We start from the raw sequence: 17543 nt of genomic DNA, 5'->3' as shown, positions 1-17543 counted from the left end.
ATGGTACGATATGTGCAGACCTTGACCCCGCATGCGCCACATTCGGCCCCGGATCGGACCGAAAAATGCCAAGGCCAAGTGTTGGGAGGAGGGAAGGGATGGATTTGGACACCCCCCCGGTCCGGACGAGAAAATCGGATGAGAAAAGTCGGAAACTGACCCGACAAGGGACCGATAATCTTCGGGAGCCTAGAGGCTAGAGGGAATGGAGAATGACCAGGATCCCAGGGTACAAGTATCGGGATAGTGGGAGCCCCGATTGAGGCCCCCCCTTCTTCTCTTTGTCCCATTCTCGCCACCAAGTCGCGCGTTGACGAAGCGTTTCTTTGGCCATCAGACCCACACCGCGGTAACACCATGACCACTGTTCAGCCTGCTCACGTTACGAATCCTGGAGAGGATATCAAACGGGAAGAAGAGATCGACATGACAGACGACCTCAGACTCAAACATGATAATCACGCTACTGCCATCCTCCCTGAGGAACTCCAAGGCATGTCCCAGGCGGAACTCGATGCTGAGGAGAAGAAGATGGTCAGAAAGATGGACATGATTATTCTGTGAGTTTGAACGAGGGGGTAGCAATGGGCTAGTTTGAGGATATATGCTGACGACTGCCTCCACAGGCCCATTATGTGAGTTCAACCGCGCGCACGCACGCGCGCATAGCTGGTGCTGACTCGACTGAAGAATGACTCTCTACATCTTGAACTGTGGGTGTCACCGAGATGCGCCCTGCTCACGTTCAGATATCGATCGTCAAAACTTGGCCGCAAGTAAGCTACAAGGTATCATGGAGGATCTCAAGATGTCAACTCAAGACTTTGCCACTGCCATCTCAATCCTTTACGGTGAGCGGAATCGGCGTGGTAATTGCTGAGACTCAACACAGTCGGATATCTGCCTTTCCAGCTGCCTTCGAACTACATCATCTCACGAGTCTCCCGACCAGGACTGTACATCTGTTGTGCTGTGATGCTCTGGGGTACTATCTCCGCTTGCACAGCGGCCGCTAGTAGCTACAGCGCTCTGTTGGGTATCCGAGTGCTGCTCGGTGCCAGTGAGGCAGTCTTCTTCCCCGTGAGTAGAGATGGCACGAGGCAGGGAAATGTCGTCCTGATGGACAAAAGGGTGCTTTATATTACCTTTCAGCCTGGTATACCAAGAAGGAACTCGGCAAGCGATACGCCGTGGGTCTTTTCAACGTCGTGGAGGAATACGCTGATCCGTCCATAGGCACTCTTCATTGGTCAGCAGTTGGGCAACGGATTTGGTGGTCTGGTCGCAGCCGGTATTCTCAAGCTCGCAGGCAAACACGGACTCGCAGCTTGGCAGTGGCTATTCATAGTGTAGGTCGAAGAGAGTGGTCGGAGCTCTCTGCTGATGTACCTAGTGAGGGGTCCATCACCGTTGGTCTCGGAGGCATTTTCGCCTGCTTCATGGTGCGTTTACATCTGCCGTGCGATAAGCTGATCGCCATCTTAGCCCGAATACCCCCACAACGCCAAGATCTTGAGTCCGACTCAACGGGCTCTGGCTGTTTGGCGTTTGGAGCAAGAGGCCGGCGCGGCTGAAGGTCGAGAAGACATGTCGACTACCAGGGCGTTCCTCAGTGCTTTGACCGACCCAAAGGTGAGTGATCACTCATGCGCTCAGTTCATACTGATGATTCCAAGGTGTACTGCCTGATCTTTTGCATGATGATGTCTCAAGCTATGGGCACTGTCGGTGAGCTGGGTGGCTCTATCGAGAGGCGCCAGACAACTGACTATCAACCTGCAGGAAACTTTTTCCCCACTATTCTCAACTCGTTTGGCTTCAACAGCATCATCACATTGTGTATTACCTGCCCACCTTATATCTTCGCCTGCTTTGTATTCTACGCCATGAGTTACTACAGTGATGTGAGTGCAACTTGTCAGAATTGAGTTCTTATGGAGCTGACTTGGGCTACGTAGAAACACGGCAAGCTCTACATCCCCCTCATGATCTGCCTCAGCATCGGCGTTGTCATCTACATTATCAGTATCGCAACTCTGAATGTTGGAGCGCGGTACTTTGCCATCATGTGGACTCCAGTATCGAACGGTGAGCTGATCAGTGGAAACTTCCGCTGACAAGCAGTCGTTCCTCAATTGTTCATCTACAATACCCTCTCTCTGCACGTCGCTCGACCCTACCCCAAGCGAGCTGCCGGTCTGGCTTTGATCAATGCCATTGGGGGCACTTCAAACATCTGGGGATCATACGTATGGTCAGTGGACTGACGAGAGCAGTTTTGTCGTGCAGCTGACCTCTACGTAAAGGTACCGACCGCCCCACTTTTACGCTGGATTCGGTATGGTCCTCGCTGTGAACATCTTGTTCATGTGTGTCATCACTGGCTACAAGATCTATGTCACTCGAGAGAACAAGAAGCTCGATGCCGGTGGAGCGAGAGCTGAATCCGCTATGAGATTTGGAATCTCTGACGAGCAGATCGCTCTTGGTTGGCGCTATGTAGGATACTAGGGGCCTGATCTTCCACCGAGTCCAAGTCGAATGTCCCAATGTCATAGTTTCTGCAGTTTGTGTACGAGGTGCATGTCCTGTCGCTGCACCAGCTGCGCGACACCCCTGCCTTCTTCGTCTGACGGTATCTAAACCGCCACAAAGGATTCGCCACCCTTTCTAGTTACGTAATATTCAGTGCCACTCCTGAAACTCCGATGATCCGGATGAAAAGTCTTAAAATTATTATGCGGCGAGAGACAAATGGTAGTTGAGCTAGAGACATTCCTCAGAGAGAGCAGCACCATTTCTGATCTTGGATCGCTGGCATCGTCGACTTGGCCTATAAATCACACGCTTCCCTGTCAAAGGAGCCCAAATAGACTCTCAAACTTTCCCCTTGATCAGAACGTCATTAGGTCCTTTCAACTTGTCACACTTGAGCTCCACTGTGCCTCGAAAACTACTGCGAAACAAGAGTTGGGCCAGACCATCTGATCCATTCTTCTCCATCGCCCAAATCTCCTCTATCTCTCGCTCTTTCTTCACCTCTCATTGTCACCTCTTCTCTACAGATCCACAGCGCTATAGATTCCATTCTTCAGCATGCTCTTCTCTCACATCCTCACTGCCGCCTCGGTGGCTTGCACCGTGAGTCTTAATACGTTTCCGTCGAGTACTGCATCGCTCCACTGACACGTTCCTTCACAGGTCCAAGCTGGACTTTTGCGTTTCAGACAGAGTGCTTCAGTACCCAATTGTGCGGTCAATTGTCTGAATGACGCAGCGACGAGGTCTGGATCGGTGAGTCTGAATTTGACAGGTCGCCTTATCTTGGCAGGAATTGACAGACCTTCTTAGCAATGCAGTTCCTCCAACGTGACATGCCTTTGCTTTGACCCCATGGTATCGGGATATCTCTTGAGCTGCCTGGGAGGGTCTTGTCCCGTGAGTCACCTCCAGGCTGTCTGCCGTAAATGAGCTGACAACGACGCCTCCCCCTTCGCCCCAATTGATCTAACCTCTTCCCATCTGTCGGAACCAAATCCTCTTCCTACACCCCTCTCTCCTCCAATCAGACCGCCGAAGCCAATGAAGGACAGCAATATTTCCGCGACCAATGTGAGGCCGGACAGGCCTTCACCGCGACTTCGTCAAGTGGAAGCTCGACATCGTCCTCCCTCGCCTCATTCATGAGCACTGCTGCCTCTACCACGGAAACGGACACTGCCGCTTCTACATCAAGCACTGTGACTAGCTCTGAATCGTTGGTACCTTCTTCGTCAGCAGCTCTCAGTGCTTCCGTATCTGCACCTGCACGCACTTCAGAAACCACACTGACGACAACTGCATCCAGCGCTTCTGCCTCTACGTGAGTCTAATTACCTTGCCAGAGGCAGACCTGAGACCTTCACAGAAGCTCTAGCACTACCAGCAATGCGCCCTCGACAAGCCGATCCGAGGTCATCGTGACTTCCACTTCTACCGCTAGCAACACTCCACCTACAACACTCGCTCAAGTGACTTCACAAACGCAGTCCACCGAAGCCACGACGGTAGTCACCGTGATTCAGTCTGCGTCCGCTTCAAATTCCCCCGCAACGACTAGTATCGCCAGTAACACCGGCTCCGCCATTCCTAACAGCTTTGTTCATCAGGGTGTCGCCGCAGTAGTCGGAATCGCAGGCGCTCTCCTGTTCTCAGTGTAGGGCCTAAAAGAATTACACGTGGGCCAGGTCGATGGACACTTTTACGACCCTTTTACAACAGTATTCACGCAGAAGAAGTCCCTTATGTCAGCGCATTTTGACGAGATGAACGAAGTATAATGATAGTGTGCATGCATGCCGGGTGGCTTGACCAAACAATGCATTATCTCTGAACATTCCAAATGAGTCTCTCTGCCTTTATTGTTCTCAGTGCCAATTTTGCCCTGCTTAAACACCGTTCACGCCAATGGACTCTTCAAGGCATCTTGGTAGCCCGGCTCTGAGGTAAATCTTGCCCTGTTGATGTTCGTCAAAAGGTCTTGTGAAAGCAGTACCCGGAAAAAGCCAGACCTGTATTTATCGCTGCTGGCCTAGCGAGCGGCTGGCCCATCCAAACAATGTGGTCAGTGCAGGGCATTATCGACGACCTCGAAAGCAGACGTATCGTACTGCGCGTGCATGACCATACCTCTTTATCCCGATACGAGGCGGAAGAGGGCTTCATCGCCGAGCAAGATCGCTTTGACAATCTGTCCAAGACTCAATTCCACAAAAGATATGGACACCTCCGATACGATTATGAGTGGAAACGAAGCTCGAGTATCTGCGAATACATGGTGGATCATATTTTTGGAGGTTGGGACGACTGGTCATTGTTCGGCAGAGATGGTCCCAGTCCATGGATATCTACGACAATTGACTTTGACTGGGCAATCTACGAGATTGCTAGAAGGTTGACGGTTCTAAACCGAGGTTCGGTCCGTCTCAGCGTCATCGACTTGCAGAATAGTAAACGCCGACGTGTAGGGGTGAGGCCGGATTCTTACATACCAGAGGACACATACGACGAGTCTACCGCCTTGAGCTTCGCGAGGGCGTCTAGTGAAATCTTGTTTTACGGCAAGATATTTGACGAAGATATTCCAGCTATCATGGTATGGACCCGTCAGGTGAGTTCAGAGTAGAGTAGAGTGTACTGAGGTCTATGGCTGATGGGAACTCGCAGAAACCAGCAAGGCGACTTCCTCCAGAATACAAGATGTCCAAAAAGCAACGTGATCCTCATGGGGACTGGATAGACAATCTCTGTTTCAATCCTAGGCGGGATTCTTTCAGACAGGCTTCGGCCAGGATTTCAGCACGGAGAGATCAGATAGCGAGCTCGAGATGCTAGATAGATTTGATTGCACCGGGAGATGAACAACAAGATTCTCGGATCACGAGTGGACCAGCACCATTCCATGTTTCCGTAGTGTCAAATGGCAAACCTGCAAGGCGTGCATCGTGAAAAGGTCATAAAGGTGTTCCGGTCGGCGTAAACAAAATGCTCGTCTACCTCTTCCGCTCCAACTTCCATTTCCATACTTTGCCCTCCCAACGTTTTCTTTCGCCATTCCTGTCCTCATGCTGAGAGTCATCTTCCACCCAGCCTGCGTTCCTAACTTTTCTGGCTGCTCCCTTGCCCATCAGAGATTTGGTAGCTTGCAACTTTTGCTCGGCCTGTCGGAGCTGTTTTATCCGGTTCAAATGGGCAGAAAGGGATGTGAGGAGGGACATTCGATGAGCCTGTAAGGTGTCAGTTGCCGTTTGAGAATGTCTTAGGAATTAGCACAGCTCACTCTTGCTTCCTCCTCTGCATTTGGCTCCGGATCCACGGTTGGTTCTTTCTGTGGCTTTGTCTTCTGCTTTGGCGTATCATTCACCCAACCCAGGTCCAGCGGCTCCTGCTCAGAACCTGTGTCTGTGCTTGTCACCATTGGTCGTAGGGCGGTTGATGACTCGGCTTCGACTGAGATCCTCAGCTCATGCTAGTCTCCCCCTGGATCGAACTCACACTCATCGCGGCCATCCGCAAAAAGGACATGCCCCGTCGGCGGTGCCCTACCTTTGCCCTTTCGTTTAGAGCTCTGACTTTCCCTCGGTTGAAGCACGACTCCCATCTCTGCAAGCTTTTCGACCTCTGCCAGTTCCGCTGCAGCGTCCCATTCACTCGAGCTTGCTCCGGGAGCCGTGACTTCCAGCTCGCGCCGAAGTTTGCCAATAGTCTGAGGATGGGATCAGTTCAATCCTCTTCGAGATCTTACGAAAGTCTCACCTTCTCGTCCTTTGCAATCTGCAGCCTGATATAACCTGCATCTTGCGTCTTCAATAGCTTGACAACATCGACCGAGAGCGCTTCGTTCCCCCTGTCCGCGATTGCCACCCCGTCCTTCGTCTTCCCCTTGACCATTCCCCAGTAGAACTCATCCTTGTTCTTGAATGCCGCCTTTTCCCTCAGCTTCTTTATACGGTCCTGTTTCGATTTGTAGTCTCTCGCTCGATGCACATAGTCCTTGTGCTTTTCCAACAGACCTAGTCGTTGTCGATGCAGAGGTTGAGCCCGTTCTTTGTGATTACGGCGAGCAAAGGTGCCTGATGAATACTGATCAGCCAGGTCTACTGAATGATGACTCACTCTTCAACGTAGGTTTGACCATCTCGATCGCTGCTTTATGCTTGACCGGTATGCAATGTTGTCAATGGTCAATGGTCAATCTTGTGGATGGATGGATGGATGGATGGATGGATGATGTCGGACACAACTTTTCCAGCGGTCCCAAAAGAAAAAAAAAGTTGAAATTTCGGAATCATCGGTCTCGGTTCTCACTCTCTCTCGCTCTCATATTGACACTTGTGATTGAGGGCTGATCATCGAGCAGCTCAAGCAGCGATGGGCCAATCAGAACGATTGATAAGGGAAGGATAAAGGCTTGTCAATCAGTCGGAGTTGAGGGAGAGCAAAAGCGCCAGCCATGGCTATGATTCAAGGGCTCGGGCTGGCTCGATCTATCGTCTGTCCCGGTTCGACCACTTCAAAATGGCAGGCGTTGAGACCTGGAGCTGTGCTCGTTCTTCATCGACCAGTCAGCCGCCCGTTCTCGACTGTATCAAGGTCGAAATATACCTCAGGCAGTCCTCGTGCCCCTCTACGGCCCGCCTCGTCCTCACTTTCTGCCCCACGGGTATTCCCATTCATTCGATTTCACTCATCCCCATCATCAAATGAACCTATAAAGCGAGAAAGTGGCAGGGAGGAGAAAGCCCTTAGCCCTCCATCTCCATCTTCGTCCGCTTCAGCATCTTCTACCGCGATTGCAACTCCGCCACCGACAGACTTCGCAGCCACGACAACCGCTTCCCCATCGACCGAGATCAAGAAGTCATCAGATGAGCCTCATTTGGCAGCAGACTCGGCTTCCATTCTCAAATTGATCAAGCTTGCCAAACCACAATGGAGGCTACTGACAGCTGGCTTCGGATGCCTGGTCATCACGACCGCTACTGGTCTGGCGTTCCCTTACTTCTCCGGCCGGATTATCGATTTCTTCAATCCTGCTAGCGAGGCTCAGACCATGTTCCTCGGCTTGGACCTATATTGGGCAGCGGCATTCATGGCTGCGACTTTCGTCTTAGGAGCAGCTGCAAATGCCGGTAAGAGCATAGCATTGCGACTTTCTGGACAGCGAACAGCTGCTATGATCAGGTGAGGAAATTACCCCAGGAAATCAGCTTGGTGCTCATTCGTGTCGTAGAAACCAGACATATGCCAAATTCCTCGCTCTCCCGCCTTCTCATATCGAGCAGAGTGGAGTAGGTGATGCTCTATCCCGTCTAGGTCAAGATACATCCCTCGTTGGTCAGTCGCTCTCCGAAAATCTAGGAGAAGGAGTGAAAGCTGTCCTCGGAGCTACATCGGCCACCGCAGCAATGTGGTACATATCCCCAAGTCTTACCATGTTCATGCTCTTGGTCGTCCCTCCAGTCTCTGCCAGCTCGTATTTCTATGGTAAATATATTCGAAAATTGTCTCTCAAGACTCAAGAAGCGATGGGTCAGATGTCAAAACTTGCGGAAGAGAGATTATCGGCTCATCGAACCATCACTGCTTCGAATACTCAGCCGGCGGAGCAAGCTCGATTCGCGGCCAAGGTTGACGGCGTATATCAACTTCAGAAACGAGAGACAATAGCCAACGGCCTGTTCTCTGGTGGAACCGAAGGATTCGGAGATGTTGGATTGATTGGATTACTGTTGTATGGAGGATACCTTATGTCTCGGGGACAAATCACGGTTGGAGACATGACTGCATCTCTAATCTACATTCACTGGGTAGAATGGAGTATTCAGAGTGAGTTCATCGTTTCCGACCTTGCACCGTGATGCTCACTGCCGCCAGCGCTCTCTGGATTTTTCACCGGACTCATGAAAGGTGTCGGGGCATCGCAACGTATCGTTGGCTTGCATGAGACCATCTCCCCGATCCCGCTTTCGATTGGAGCCCCTGTGCCTCGTAATAACACTCACGACGGTGCCATTGAGCTCAGAGATGTCTCATTCGCGTATCCCTCGCGACCTCACGTCAAAGTCCTGGACAATCTCAACCTCAAGATTGAAAAGGGCGAGCGTGTAGCTCTAGTGTGAGTCCAGAATCATGCAAATCGTGCTGTTCCTGATCCGCTTTTCAGAGGTGGTAGCGGATCCGGCAAATCGTCAATCCAGCTTCTTCTTCTGCGATTCTATGACCCTACATCCGGATTAGTCAAATTCGATGGGACTGATATCCGTGACTATGTACCCGAATCATGGCGAGCAAGGATTGGAGTCGTGCCCCAGGACCCCGTCCTGTTTGGAGGTACCATCCACGAGAACATCTCATATGGGCATCCGACCGCTACTCGGGTGGAAGTCGCTCGTGCTGCCAAGGTGGCTCACTGTGATTTCATCGACAATCTTCCTGAAGGCTACGACACTATCAGTAAGCTGAGGAAGAGGCGGAGCTGACTGGTAACAGTCACAAAGAACAGTCTGTCTGGAGGTCAGCGACAGCGTATTGCTATTGCTCGAGCTTTGGTCGGCAATCCAGCGGTCTTATTAATGGACGAAGCGACTAGTAAGCGAAATAAATGCTTTATGTGTTCACTGGCTGACTTTTGCAGGTGCGCTCGACTCCGAGTCTGAACAGGCTGTCAATACTGCCCTTGACAACCTCTTCGATGCGTCCGATATGACCGTCATCCTCATCGCCCATCGTCTCTCTTCAATTGCACAAGCTGATCGAGTTGTGTTACTGGAAGGAGGATCGGTTGCGGAAGACGGATCGTACTACGAACTCATCTCCCGCAAAGATGGTCGATTCAGACGCATGGTAGAGAGCCAAATGGCCAAGATTGGTGAACCCGCTGTTGTTGGCGTCGAGGCGACTGAAGAAGCATCGAAAGGGAAACCGCCGGCACCGGAAGAGGAAGGCGTTTCAGAGGATGCGGTTGAAAAGGAACAGGTCGACGTCACTGTCAATCCTCAACCGAGAGTATCTAAAAAGCCATCCTCGGGGTCAAGCGGTGTTGCGAAGTCGACTTCGGGTCAAGATTCAAGTCCATTCTCATCTGGTCAGAGGAGATTGCTGCACAGCAGGCCGTCGAGGCGCAGCACGTCCCCCTCCCAGCAGTCAGTCACTCTGCCTGACACCGGAAGGCCTCAGACATCTCTTCAGAAGCACACAGTCTGGGGTGCTGCATCCATAGCGCCTCCCCCGATGGAAGCTATCGATCTGCCACCTGTGCCTGCGCCTTCAGCCACTCTAGAGTCATACCGACCAGTTTCTCCACTGACTCTCCGCCGAAGACTCAATGTGTATTCACAGTTGTCCAAACGGAACCTCTCGATCTTGATGACACTGACTGCGACGACTGGTCTTGCGCTATCGCCCCTACCGACTGATCTACCTCTCCTTCTCAGTCTCACTATCGGGACTTTCCTTACTTCCGCCGCTGCCAACACGTTCAATCAGATTCTCGAGGCGCCTTTGGACGCTCAGACACCCAGGACTCGAGTCAGACCGCTGGTAATGCGTCGGATCAGCCCTTTCCATGCTGCAATCTTTGGCGTCGTATGTACCATTCTCGGTGGGACTATCCTCCTCTTCGGGACTAATCCCACGACTGCCGCGCTGGGCATGGGTAATCTGGTACTTTATGCCGCTATCTACACGCCGATGAAGAGATTCAGCGTGGCCAATACTTGGGTCGGAGCCGTCGTGGGGGCTATTACGCCTCTCATGGGTTGGACAGCCACTGGCGGATCCCTGCTGCCGACGACAACTCAACCCATCTCGTACTATCTTCCTTCTCTCCCTTGGGACTTTACAGCTCTCACGACGCCGAATCCCCTGACTGCTTACACTCTCTTTTTCCTCCTTTTCTCCTGGCAATTCCCTCATTTCAATGCCCTCTCTCACCTCATTCGAGGCTCCTACGCCCTATCTGGCTATCCCATGCTATCAGTCTTTTCACCCCGGCTCAATGCGCTCGTCTCATTGAGGCACGCAATCCTCTTATTCCCCATCACATGGCTCGCACCATTGTCCGGTTCAGTAGATTGGTCTTTCGCCTTCACCTCGGCAGTGCCCAATGCCATCTTCTTGCGAGAAGCGTGGAGGTTTTATAAAGTCGCGAATGACGTGACGGCCAAGAGGGTATTCTTCGTCTCTCTATGGTACCTCCCTGTCGTCTTGGGTTTGATGATGGTCCACAAGAGTGTCGCCGGATGGATGACGGGTGGTGAAGAAAGATCGACGGCGGAGGCGATGGTGACGGATGACGACGTGCAAGACTCTTCATCAACGCAGAAGAATGGCTCTGCGTCTTCGAAAGGGGCATAAGATTGAGGCGAGAATGGCTATCAGAAGAAAAATATTTACAAGCATATAGACGGGACAAGGTGTCCCCCACAAATCACATTTGTATCGCACCACTAGCACTAGCACGAATGACACCTCACGTCTCAGCATTTGTGCATAGTCAGTTTCCAAAACTAAGAAGAACGTATTCAACCATTCCCTATCCCTGGACGCAGATCAAAAGTGGAAAAAGACATGCATGACGCAAAAAAGATGGAAATCTAGCACAGGCCCGACTCTAGCACGCTATCTTACTGGTTCTTCTTCAGAACGTCAGATAGCTCAGGCATCGCACCGCCGTTCTGTGCCTTTGCCGACTCTTCCAGAGCCCGACGAGCTTCACGTCGTTTTCTTCCACGGGTGACAAACTCGACAGGCTCGAGGCTCGCAAAGAGATATTTGCATCCTTTTTCCATGATGAAGCAGCCGGCAAAGTCGACAACCATGGAGATTGTCAATTTCGTTCGGAACTAAGAGGTTCGCAGATTAGTTTGAGCACCGCAAAGCAAGAGATGGCGTGTCGACTCACCGAGGTGGACATTTCGACCAACTGAAGCCAGCTGCTGAATTCAGGTACGAAATTGGTGGCCCCTGCGTAGGCAACTGCACTGACACCGAGCAATCCCCAGTAGAGAGGTGGGTTTTCGCGGATACCCTCTCGGAACGGTCGACCCTGAGGTAAAGGATGAGCTCGAGAGTTCCAAACGACTTGGACTGAATCTCACCTGGAAGTTGAGGACAAATGTTGAGACCTGTTGAGATAGACCAAGAAGATAGATAGAGGTGTTGAGTAGACTGGGCTCAAACTTCTTTTCGAGATCCCTTCCTTGGCCCAGACTGCGTCCTAGATCAGCGGATGTACAATGTAAGCTTGCTCGACTCACTCTTCGACGGATTTGGACAGATCGGTGATATACACGAGAGTCGCAATGTGAATGGAAAACTGCAGCAAAACGCTCAAAAGTACGTAGAGATTGAAAATGTTGCCCAGAGGTCGTTCCCTGCTCAGCTTGTCCACGGGCTTAGCTACTGTCAGCTACGCAAAAGCAAGAAGAGGACAAAACTGACCTTGGCACGCGAGATACAGAGGAAACAAACAGACATCAACATGCCCGAGATGGTGACTTGATAGTCGCCAAACTTGATTCCATCAAGATATTGAACAGAGAGCGAATATGCCGTGATGAGACAGTTGAGTGCCAAGATCTTGTACATTTGGATAGTAGCGACGAGCGTGCATCGTCCCTGACGGATAATATTGGTGACTGAGTGCGCAGTCAGCTCTGACGCATACAATATCAGTGTCAAGTCCTCACTAGCAGAGACATTTGACAATTTTGAGGTGAATGGAGCGGCGCAAGACGCATCTCCCAGCTTGATCTGGGGTACCTCTTGATCATCGTCCATTTCGGAAAGCTTGGCGGTTAGACCGGCGAGATCGAACTATTACGTGTCAACTTGGTTCAGAATTCGAATGAATATATAGACTGACCTTCTCCATAGGGTTGGCCTTTTTCGCCTTTGCATGATCAGCTTTGATAGCTTCTTGAGTCTTGACCAAATCAGGGAAAGCCTCTCGGAGTGCTGGAGGAGGAGGAGGCGGAGGCTGGTTGAATCTCGCTGAGATTTTGCACTGCTGCTCGTAAACTTTCTTCATTCGTTCCAGCTTCTGATGCTCGGCGATAGCCTTCAGATCCTCTTGCGTTCCATCAAGCAGAGCCACCCCGATATGAGCAGCTTTGAGAGCTCCAACATCGTTCGTACCGTCTCCAGCCATCAACGTCGTGAATCCAAGATCTTTCAGAGTGTGGAGAATGAATTCCTTCTGAGAAGGTGAAACTCGAGCATAGACCCAAGTGTGCTTGACGAGGTCCAGGACGGTAGGTCGGGTCTCATATTGCTTCAGAGCAGCTCCAGTAATGCAGATGTCGTACTCCTTGAACAATTTCTGGTCGAATGGTTTGGACGGATCCACAGGGATCACAACCGTCTCGTCGACATTCTTCCAGACGAGCTCATCTGTCGTGGTACCTTCCTTCAAGTCGAGGATCATAGCCTCCCGGTCAACAATCTCGACATCTTTTGCTACGTGGACGGCGGTCAAAGGGTTATCTCCAGTGATCATGATGCACTAAGATGAGGGGTCAACTCTTAGATCCCTCTGCTGGTAGATGGACTCACTCGGTGGGAAGAGTCGGCCAACATCTTGAGTGTCTCGACGGCGTCCGGCTTCAGCGGCGTGTGGAAAACAAGGAATCCGGCAAAGTCAAGGTTGCATTCAACTTCGTCACGAGACACGTGATTGATCTAATGAGCTCAGTATCAGCAACTGCAGCGCACTGTATTGAAGACTTACCTGGTCATTAGAGATCTTCATGCTCTTCGTTCCCAGGGCCAAAACTCGGCTTCCGCGTCGGGTATAGTATCGATAAGTCTCGTCGTAATGACTAGGAACAGAGTTGTACATTGCCTTGAGCGTTTCAGGAGCTCCCTTGACGCTCGCGATCCAGGTCCTACCGTTCGACGTGGTGACGCCAGAGATGGTTGACATGCGCTTGAGGGCTGAGGAGAATTGATATCGTCGGCGGACGTGGATTTGAGCCTTGTGCTGGCTCTCCTTGGAGTTAGGTGTGATTTGATCACCTACATCCAAATCAGCATGAGTACTAACATCGGGCGTTCAGCTGACCTTTGGACAATTTCCAATCTAGGGCCGCCAAGGTCGTCTTCTCCATCGGATCACCAACAATTGTGCCGTCTTCCAGGAAAACCAAAGCGTGAGCGGATGCAAGAGTGAAGGTAGTGTCTCGACTGGTCTCAGTGACTGGAACAAGCTTCTTGGGGTCAGATGAGCTGCAAATCCATCAGCTCGGACCAAGTCAATAAGAGGAAGCCGACGCACCTCATGCCCGCAACGCCCTCCACGACGAGATCCTCTCCTGTGATAGTTCCAGTCTTGTCAAAGCAACATACGTCGACATTGCCAGCATATGGAATACGGAATGGCTCCGTGCAGAAGATCGCAAACTTTTGCAATGCGACCAGCGAGGCGTTGACGGCAAGAGAAAGCTCCATGGGCAATTCCGGCGGGACGACGGAGGTGATGATAAGCACGCAGTCCAACAAGAGCTTGCCCTTGGCCATGCCTCGTTCGAGTCCTGGACATGTATCAGCTGAATAGAGAGGGAAACCAGTAGCTGACTCACCCTTGATCCAGACGTAAGCACTGGCAGCAATGGCGAAGATGAGCAGGAAACCAATGAATAAGAAGGCTTCAAAGGTGTTTGCAGATACCCGCTCCTGAGAAAAGATCATAGTCCGAACTAGTTGACCTTGGGTGGTGCCGAATCCGGTTCGGAGGACAACAGCTAAACAGCCACCATCAGGAGCTAGGAACCAGATCAGCAGGATCTTGCCGAAATTTACTAGCTCCTGCTCACTCTTGATGTCTCCCTCTGTCGCGGCCTCGACCTGAAGGGCCTTGGTACCGGAGAACAAGACGCTGTTCCTGTCTGCACCATTCATATCCAGCTTGTCTGAACCCTCCCGGAGTTCGACACTCTCCTTCAACAAAGGCGTAGATTCACCAGACAACATGGCTTCATTCACGATACAAGTGCCCTTCAGGAGCAACAGGTCACATGGAATGCCAGAGTCAGGCTTGGTGCGGACTGGCGATGGGCGTGAGCTTGGAAATTCGAGTTGTGATGTCTGAACTCACCGATGGATACTAAGTCTCCTGGTACAAGCTCCGAAGAGATGATTTCGATCCACTTGCCATCCCTGAAAGCATAGACATTGTAAGGTGTGATGCTCATAGTGCGGAACTCGGTCAACGTCTTGACTCGCTACGGAATGTGTGAGCTTTTGCCGGCTGAAGAGGACTGCCTAGCTCACCTGGAAAACCACGGTACATTCAAAGACGACCAACATGAAAGCCGTAAACAGTGAATAATACCAGTATTCATCCAGGCACCACAGAGCAACACAGAACATCTGGAAGACGAAGAATGGAGCCACGGCGTGTTCGACAAACAACTCGGTGAACTTCGGGATGGGGATGTGACATTCGTTCTTGCCATAGGTGGCGTGAAGAGCTTCGAGAGAAGGCTCGTTGGATGTCGCCGACGGGTGAGTGATGATTCCGTGGGAGGATTGAAAGGTGGATAACTCGGGAGAAGCATCGCAAGGATAAGGTATACGCGTGAAGGCCGATGTAGAGGCTGGCAAAGTATAAGCGAAACGCTATACCTGCGACAATGCTAGTGACTCACTGTTCCAAACATAAGTGTCCCGTTGATACGTAAATGAATAGGCTGGAGTCTTTGACCGGGGCACCTAGCATTGGTGTCAGAAAGTCGCGAGCTTAGAATCCGCCGGATTCACTTGTTGCTTGTCCAAAGATACAATCTCCCCTTTTCCTTTTCCTTTCTTGGGAACCACTCGGACTTTCTTGGCCTTGTCGAGGGAAGATGCCTACAATGTCTTGTATAAGTCGCTGACCACCTGGAAGAACAATGCTTTGCCTACTTTTGTATAGCTGATGACTGAGTTGACTCCACTGCTCCAGGCGGTAGTGAGGAAACTCAGTGCATGTCCAGCACCAAGCGCCACGCAGTAGATGAATGACCATTCGACAGATTTCACCCAATCATCATATCTGACATAGTAGGCGTAGGCGAGGAGTGGATACAGTGCTAATTGCGGAGGAGGGGTCAGGAAGAGTACCAGCAGAAGAAGCCTGATCCCGCTCACCAAGGAATGGCAGCCCGTACAATCGATACTGTATCGGTATAGCGTTATGCAGTGACACTGACTGAATCTCGTCCGAGACGATCTTCGGTCGGGTAGACCTGGGCATGAAGATCAGTACAGGTTCCAAAACAGCGCTGAGCCTTATCTACACTCACATCCTGCTGTCTTTTCAGACCTGCTCTGACGTTGATCTAGTCAGTGCTCTGTAGACTTTACTGTGCGGCGACCAGCTGTCAAAAGTTACTAACATACAATCGAGAGAGCTGCTGGCATCTTCGCTCGGTATAGAAGCCCATAGGCGGTGATCGCCGCTCGGACGATTGGCCCAGAACTGCCACATTGAATGATAACTCCGAATAAGCCCCTCCCCCCCCTCCGCCCTCCGAGACCCTCCACCTCAGCGCGTCGGAGCACATGGAGAAGCAGCTCTAGAACACTACTGCTGGCAGCGACAACGAGGGAACGATTAACGACAGACACCAAGGCCTTAAGTGAGGGCTCGTTATAGCGGGGAAGGGCTCTAATCGACCAACCTCTCTGGATCTTCAAGGATTTCATGGAACTCTGCTAGATATACTTCGGACTTGATCTCACTTTCGTTCTCGCAACTCTCTCGTCATTTACCGCTTCGAATCATCTCCTCCTTCTCATAACCGCCATGAACATTTTCCGCTTCCTGGGTGACTTGTCCCATCTCGTCTCCATATTCATCCTTATACACAAGATTACCACCTCTCGATCATGTCGTGGAATCTCATATAAGACTCAGGTCTTGTACCTCGTTGTATTCCTCACGCGGTATTTGGATCTGGTGACGGGACCATATATGAGCGTGTACAACACATTGATGAAATTGTTCTTCATCGGTAGCTCAGCGTACACTTTGTATCTCATGAAGGTCAAGTTCAGGTGAGTCGAGCGGACTTGGAACTGGAGTTTTCAGCTGAAATGACGTGCCAGACCCACACACGATGCTTCCCTTGACACGTTTGAACTCGCCTACCTCCTCGTTCCAGTCTTCTTCCTCTCGCTCATTTTCAACTACAAGTTCACGCCCGTCGAAGTCATCTGGTCTTTCTCAATATGGCTCGAATCAGTCGCTATCCTCCCTCAACTGTTCATGCTTCAACGTACAGGCGAGGCGGAGACTATTACCACGCACTACCTCGCAGCTTTGGGCCTCTATAGAGGTCTGTATATCCCCAACTGGATGTACAGGTGAGTCGGCACCGCTAGCGTGACCATGGAGCCTGAGGAATCGGGCGATCACTGACCAAGCCGTTCTCAGATACTTCACGGAAGGGGCTTTCGACCCTATCGCTGTCGTTGCAGGTCTGATCCAGACTGGTATCTACGCTGACTTTGGATACATTGTAAGTATATTAATGATCTGAAGGCGTGCATCAGCTGATATTCGGATCTCAGTACGTTACAAAGTGAGTCGTGGCCCCGTGGAGAATTGGCATCTGTTAAGGCCTTGCCTTTTGATCGATCTTCATTCTCAACCTTCCTTGCGCTTGAACACATTGCTGACCAATACGCTGCAGAGTCCTCAGAGGTCAAAAGTTTGAATTGCCAGCTTGATCCACACACCCAAAGCATGCATAGAAGAGAATGTAGTTGATGGCGTCGTGCCTTGGTCTTATGCCTCGGAAATTTACAGTGCGCCACCAAAGCGTGCAACATGCAGGCAATCATCAACATGAAATGCTCTTACATCCTCTTCCTGTGTCTGTTTGTCTTGTCAATGTGTCTCGAAGCAGCAAGATTTTAGTGAGAATGACAGCCAGAGATACGATAGGATGTCTAAACGACAACAGAATGCCACTCGACGCCTCGATCGCCGTTTTAAGCTCTTTTTGCAATGTTCCAGG

General features: G+C 51.1%; 7 protein-coding genes across 7 annotated transcripts; 5 read left to right on the top strand and 2 right to left on the bottom strand.

The window, feature by feature from the left end:
• Window positions 1-153: 153 nt before the first annotated feature.
• BD324DRAFT_657196 (putative MFS transporter) lies at window positions 154-2617 on the top strand. Its single transcript, XM_022018858.1, has 14 exons — window positions 154-560; window positions 627-635; window positions 691-713; window positions 750-851; window positions 893-1080; window positions 1131-1190; window positions 1237-1349; window positions 1394-1442; window positions 1486-1632; window positions 1677-1728; window positions 1783-1904; window positions 1959-2088; window positions 2125-2254; window positions 2307-2617. The coding sequence occupies exons 1-14, from the start codon at window positions 358-360 to the stop codon at window positions 2509-2511; spliced, it is 1533 nt and encodes a 510-aa protein (XP_021869873.1). The 5' UTR covers window positions 154-357; the 3' UTR covers window positions 2512-2617.
• Window positions 2618-2769: 152 nt separating this feature from the next.
• Window positions 2770-4363, top strand: BD324DRAFT_631343 (hypothetical protein). Its single transcript, XM_022016424.1, has 6 exons — window positions 2770-3141; window positions 3202-3294; window positions 3352-3438; window positions 3570-3757; window positions 3848-3862; window positions 3908-4363. The coding sequence occupies exons 1-6, from the start codon at window positions 3097-3099 to the stop codon at window positions 4197-4199; spliced, it is 720 nt and encodes a 239-aa protein (XP_021869872.1). The 5' UTR covers window positions 2770-3096; the 3' UTR covers window positions 4200-4363.
• Window positions 4345-5501, top strand: BD324DRAFT_631337 (hypothetical protein). The gene is made up of 2 exons (XM_022016423.1): window positions 4345-5149; window positions 5206-5501. The coding sequence occupies exons 1-2, from the start codon at window positions 4598-4600 to the stop codon at window positions 5371-5373; spliced, it is 720 nt and encodes a 239-aa protein (XP_021869871.1). The 5' UTR covers window positions 4345-4597; the 3' UTR covers window positions 5374-5501.
• Window positions 5502-6768, bottom strand: BD324DRAFT_631336 (small-subunit processome). Its single transcript, XM_022016422.1, has 5 exons — window positions 6655-6768; window positions 6295-6611; window positions 6034-6244; window positions 5819-5988; window positions 5502-5765 (listed from the first exon to the last, which is right to left on the bottom strand). The coding sequence occupies exons 1-5, from the start codon at window positions 6674-6676 to the stop codon at window positions 5532-5534; spliced, it is 954 nt and encodes a 317-aa protein (XP_021869870.1). The 5' UTR covers window positions 6677-6768; the 3' UTR covers window positions 5502-5531.
• A 67-nt stretch (window positions 6769-6835) lies between these two features.
• On the top strand, window positions 6836-11081 carry BD324DRAFT_72669 (hypothetical protein). Its single transcript, XM_022019228.1, has 6 exons — window positions 6836-7722; window positions 7772-8367; window positions 8416-8656; window positions 8705-8994; window positions 9031-9129; window positions 9176-11081. The coding sequence occupies exons 1-6, from the start codon at window positions 6992-6994 to the stop codon at window positions 10894-10896; spliced, it is 3678 nt and encodes a 1225-aa protein (XP_021869869.1). The 5' UTR covers window positions 6836-6991; the 3' UTR covers window positions 10897-11081.
• Window positions 11082-11091: 10 nt separating this feature from the next.
• On the bottom strand, window positions 11092-15914 carry BD324DRAFT_631324 (hypothetical protein). Its single transcript, XM_022016421.1, has 19 exons — window positions 15825-15914; window positions 15670-15767; window positions 15445-15611; window positions 15301-15390; window positions 15189-15252; window positions 14812-15137; window positions 14636-14762; window positions 14355-14585; window positions 13817-14303; window positions 13604-13767; window positions 13271-13557; window positions 13096-13221; window positions 12407-13045; window positions 12231-12357; window positions 11983-12179; window positions 11799-11935; window positions 11640-11751; window positions 11444-11587; window positions 11092-11384 (listed from the first exon to the last, which is right to left on the bottom strand). Coding segments are annotated over exons 1-19 (3744 nt in total). The 5' UTR covers window positions 15827-15914; the 3' UTR covers window positions 11092-11165.
• Window positions 15915-16077: 163 nt separating this feature from the next.
• Window positions 16078-17542, top strand: BD324DRAFT_631306 (ER lumen protein retaining receptor-domain-containing protein). The gene is made up of 5 exons (XM_022016420.1): window positions 16078-16578; window positions 16630-16887; window positions 16958-17042; window positions 17095-17105; window positions 17217-17542. Exons 1-5 carry the CDS (start codon window positions 16328-16330, stop codon window positions 17251-17253), a joined length of 642 nt encoding a protein of 213 aa, XP_021869867.1. The 5' UTR covers window positions 16078-16327; the 3' UTR covers window positions 17254-17542.
• The last annotated feature ends 1 nt before the right edge of the window (window position 17543 follows it).

This window comes from Kockovaella imperatae (assembly GCF_002102565.1).
Source record: "Kockovaella imperatae strain NRRL Y-17943 chromosome Unknown BD324scaffold_10, whole genome shotgun sequence".
Lineage (NCBI taxonomy): Eukaryota > Fungi > Basidiomycota > Tremellomycetes > Tremellales > Cuniculitremaceae > Kockovaella > Kockovaella imperatae.
The sequence above is the reverse complement of the archived record's forward strand: the minus strand, read 5'-3'. Positions and strand labels throughout refer to the sequence as shown.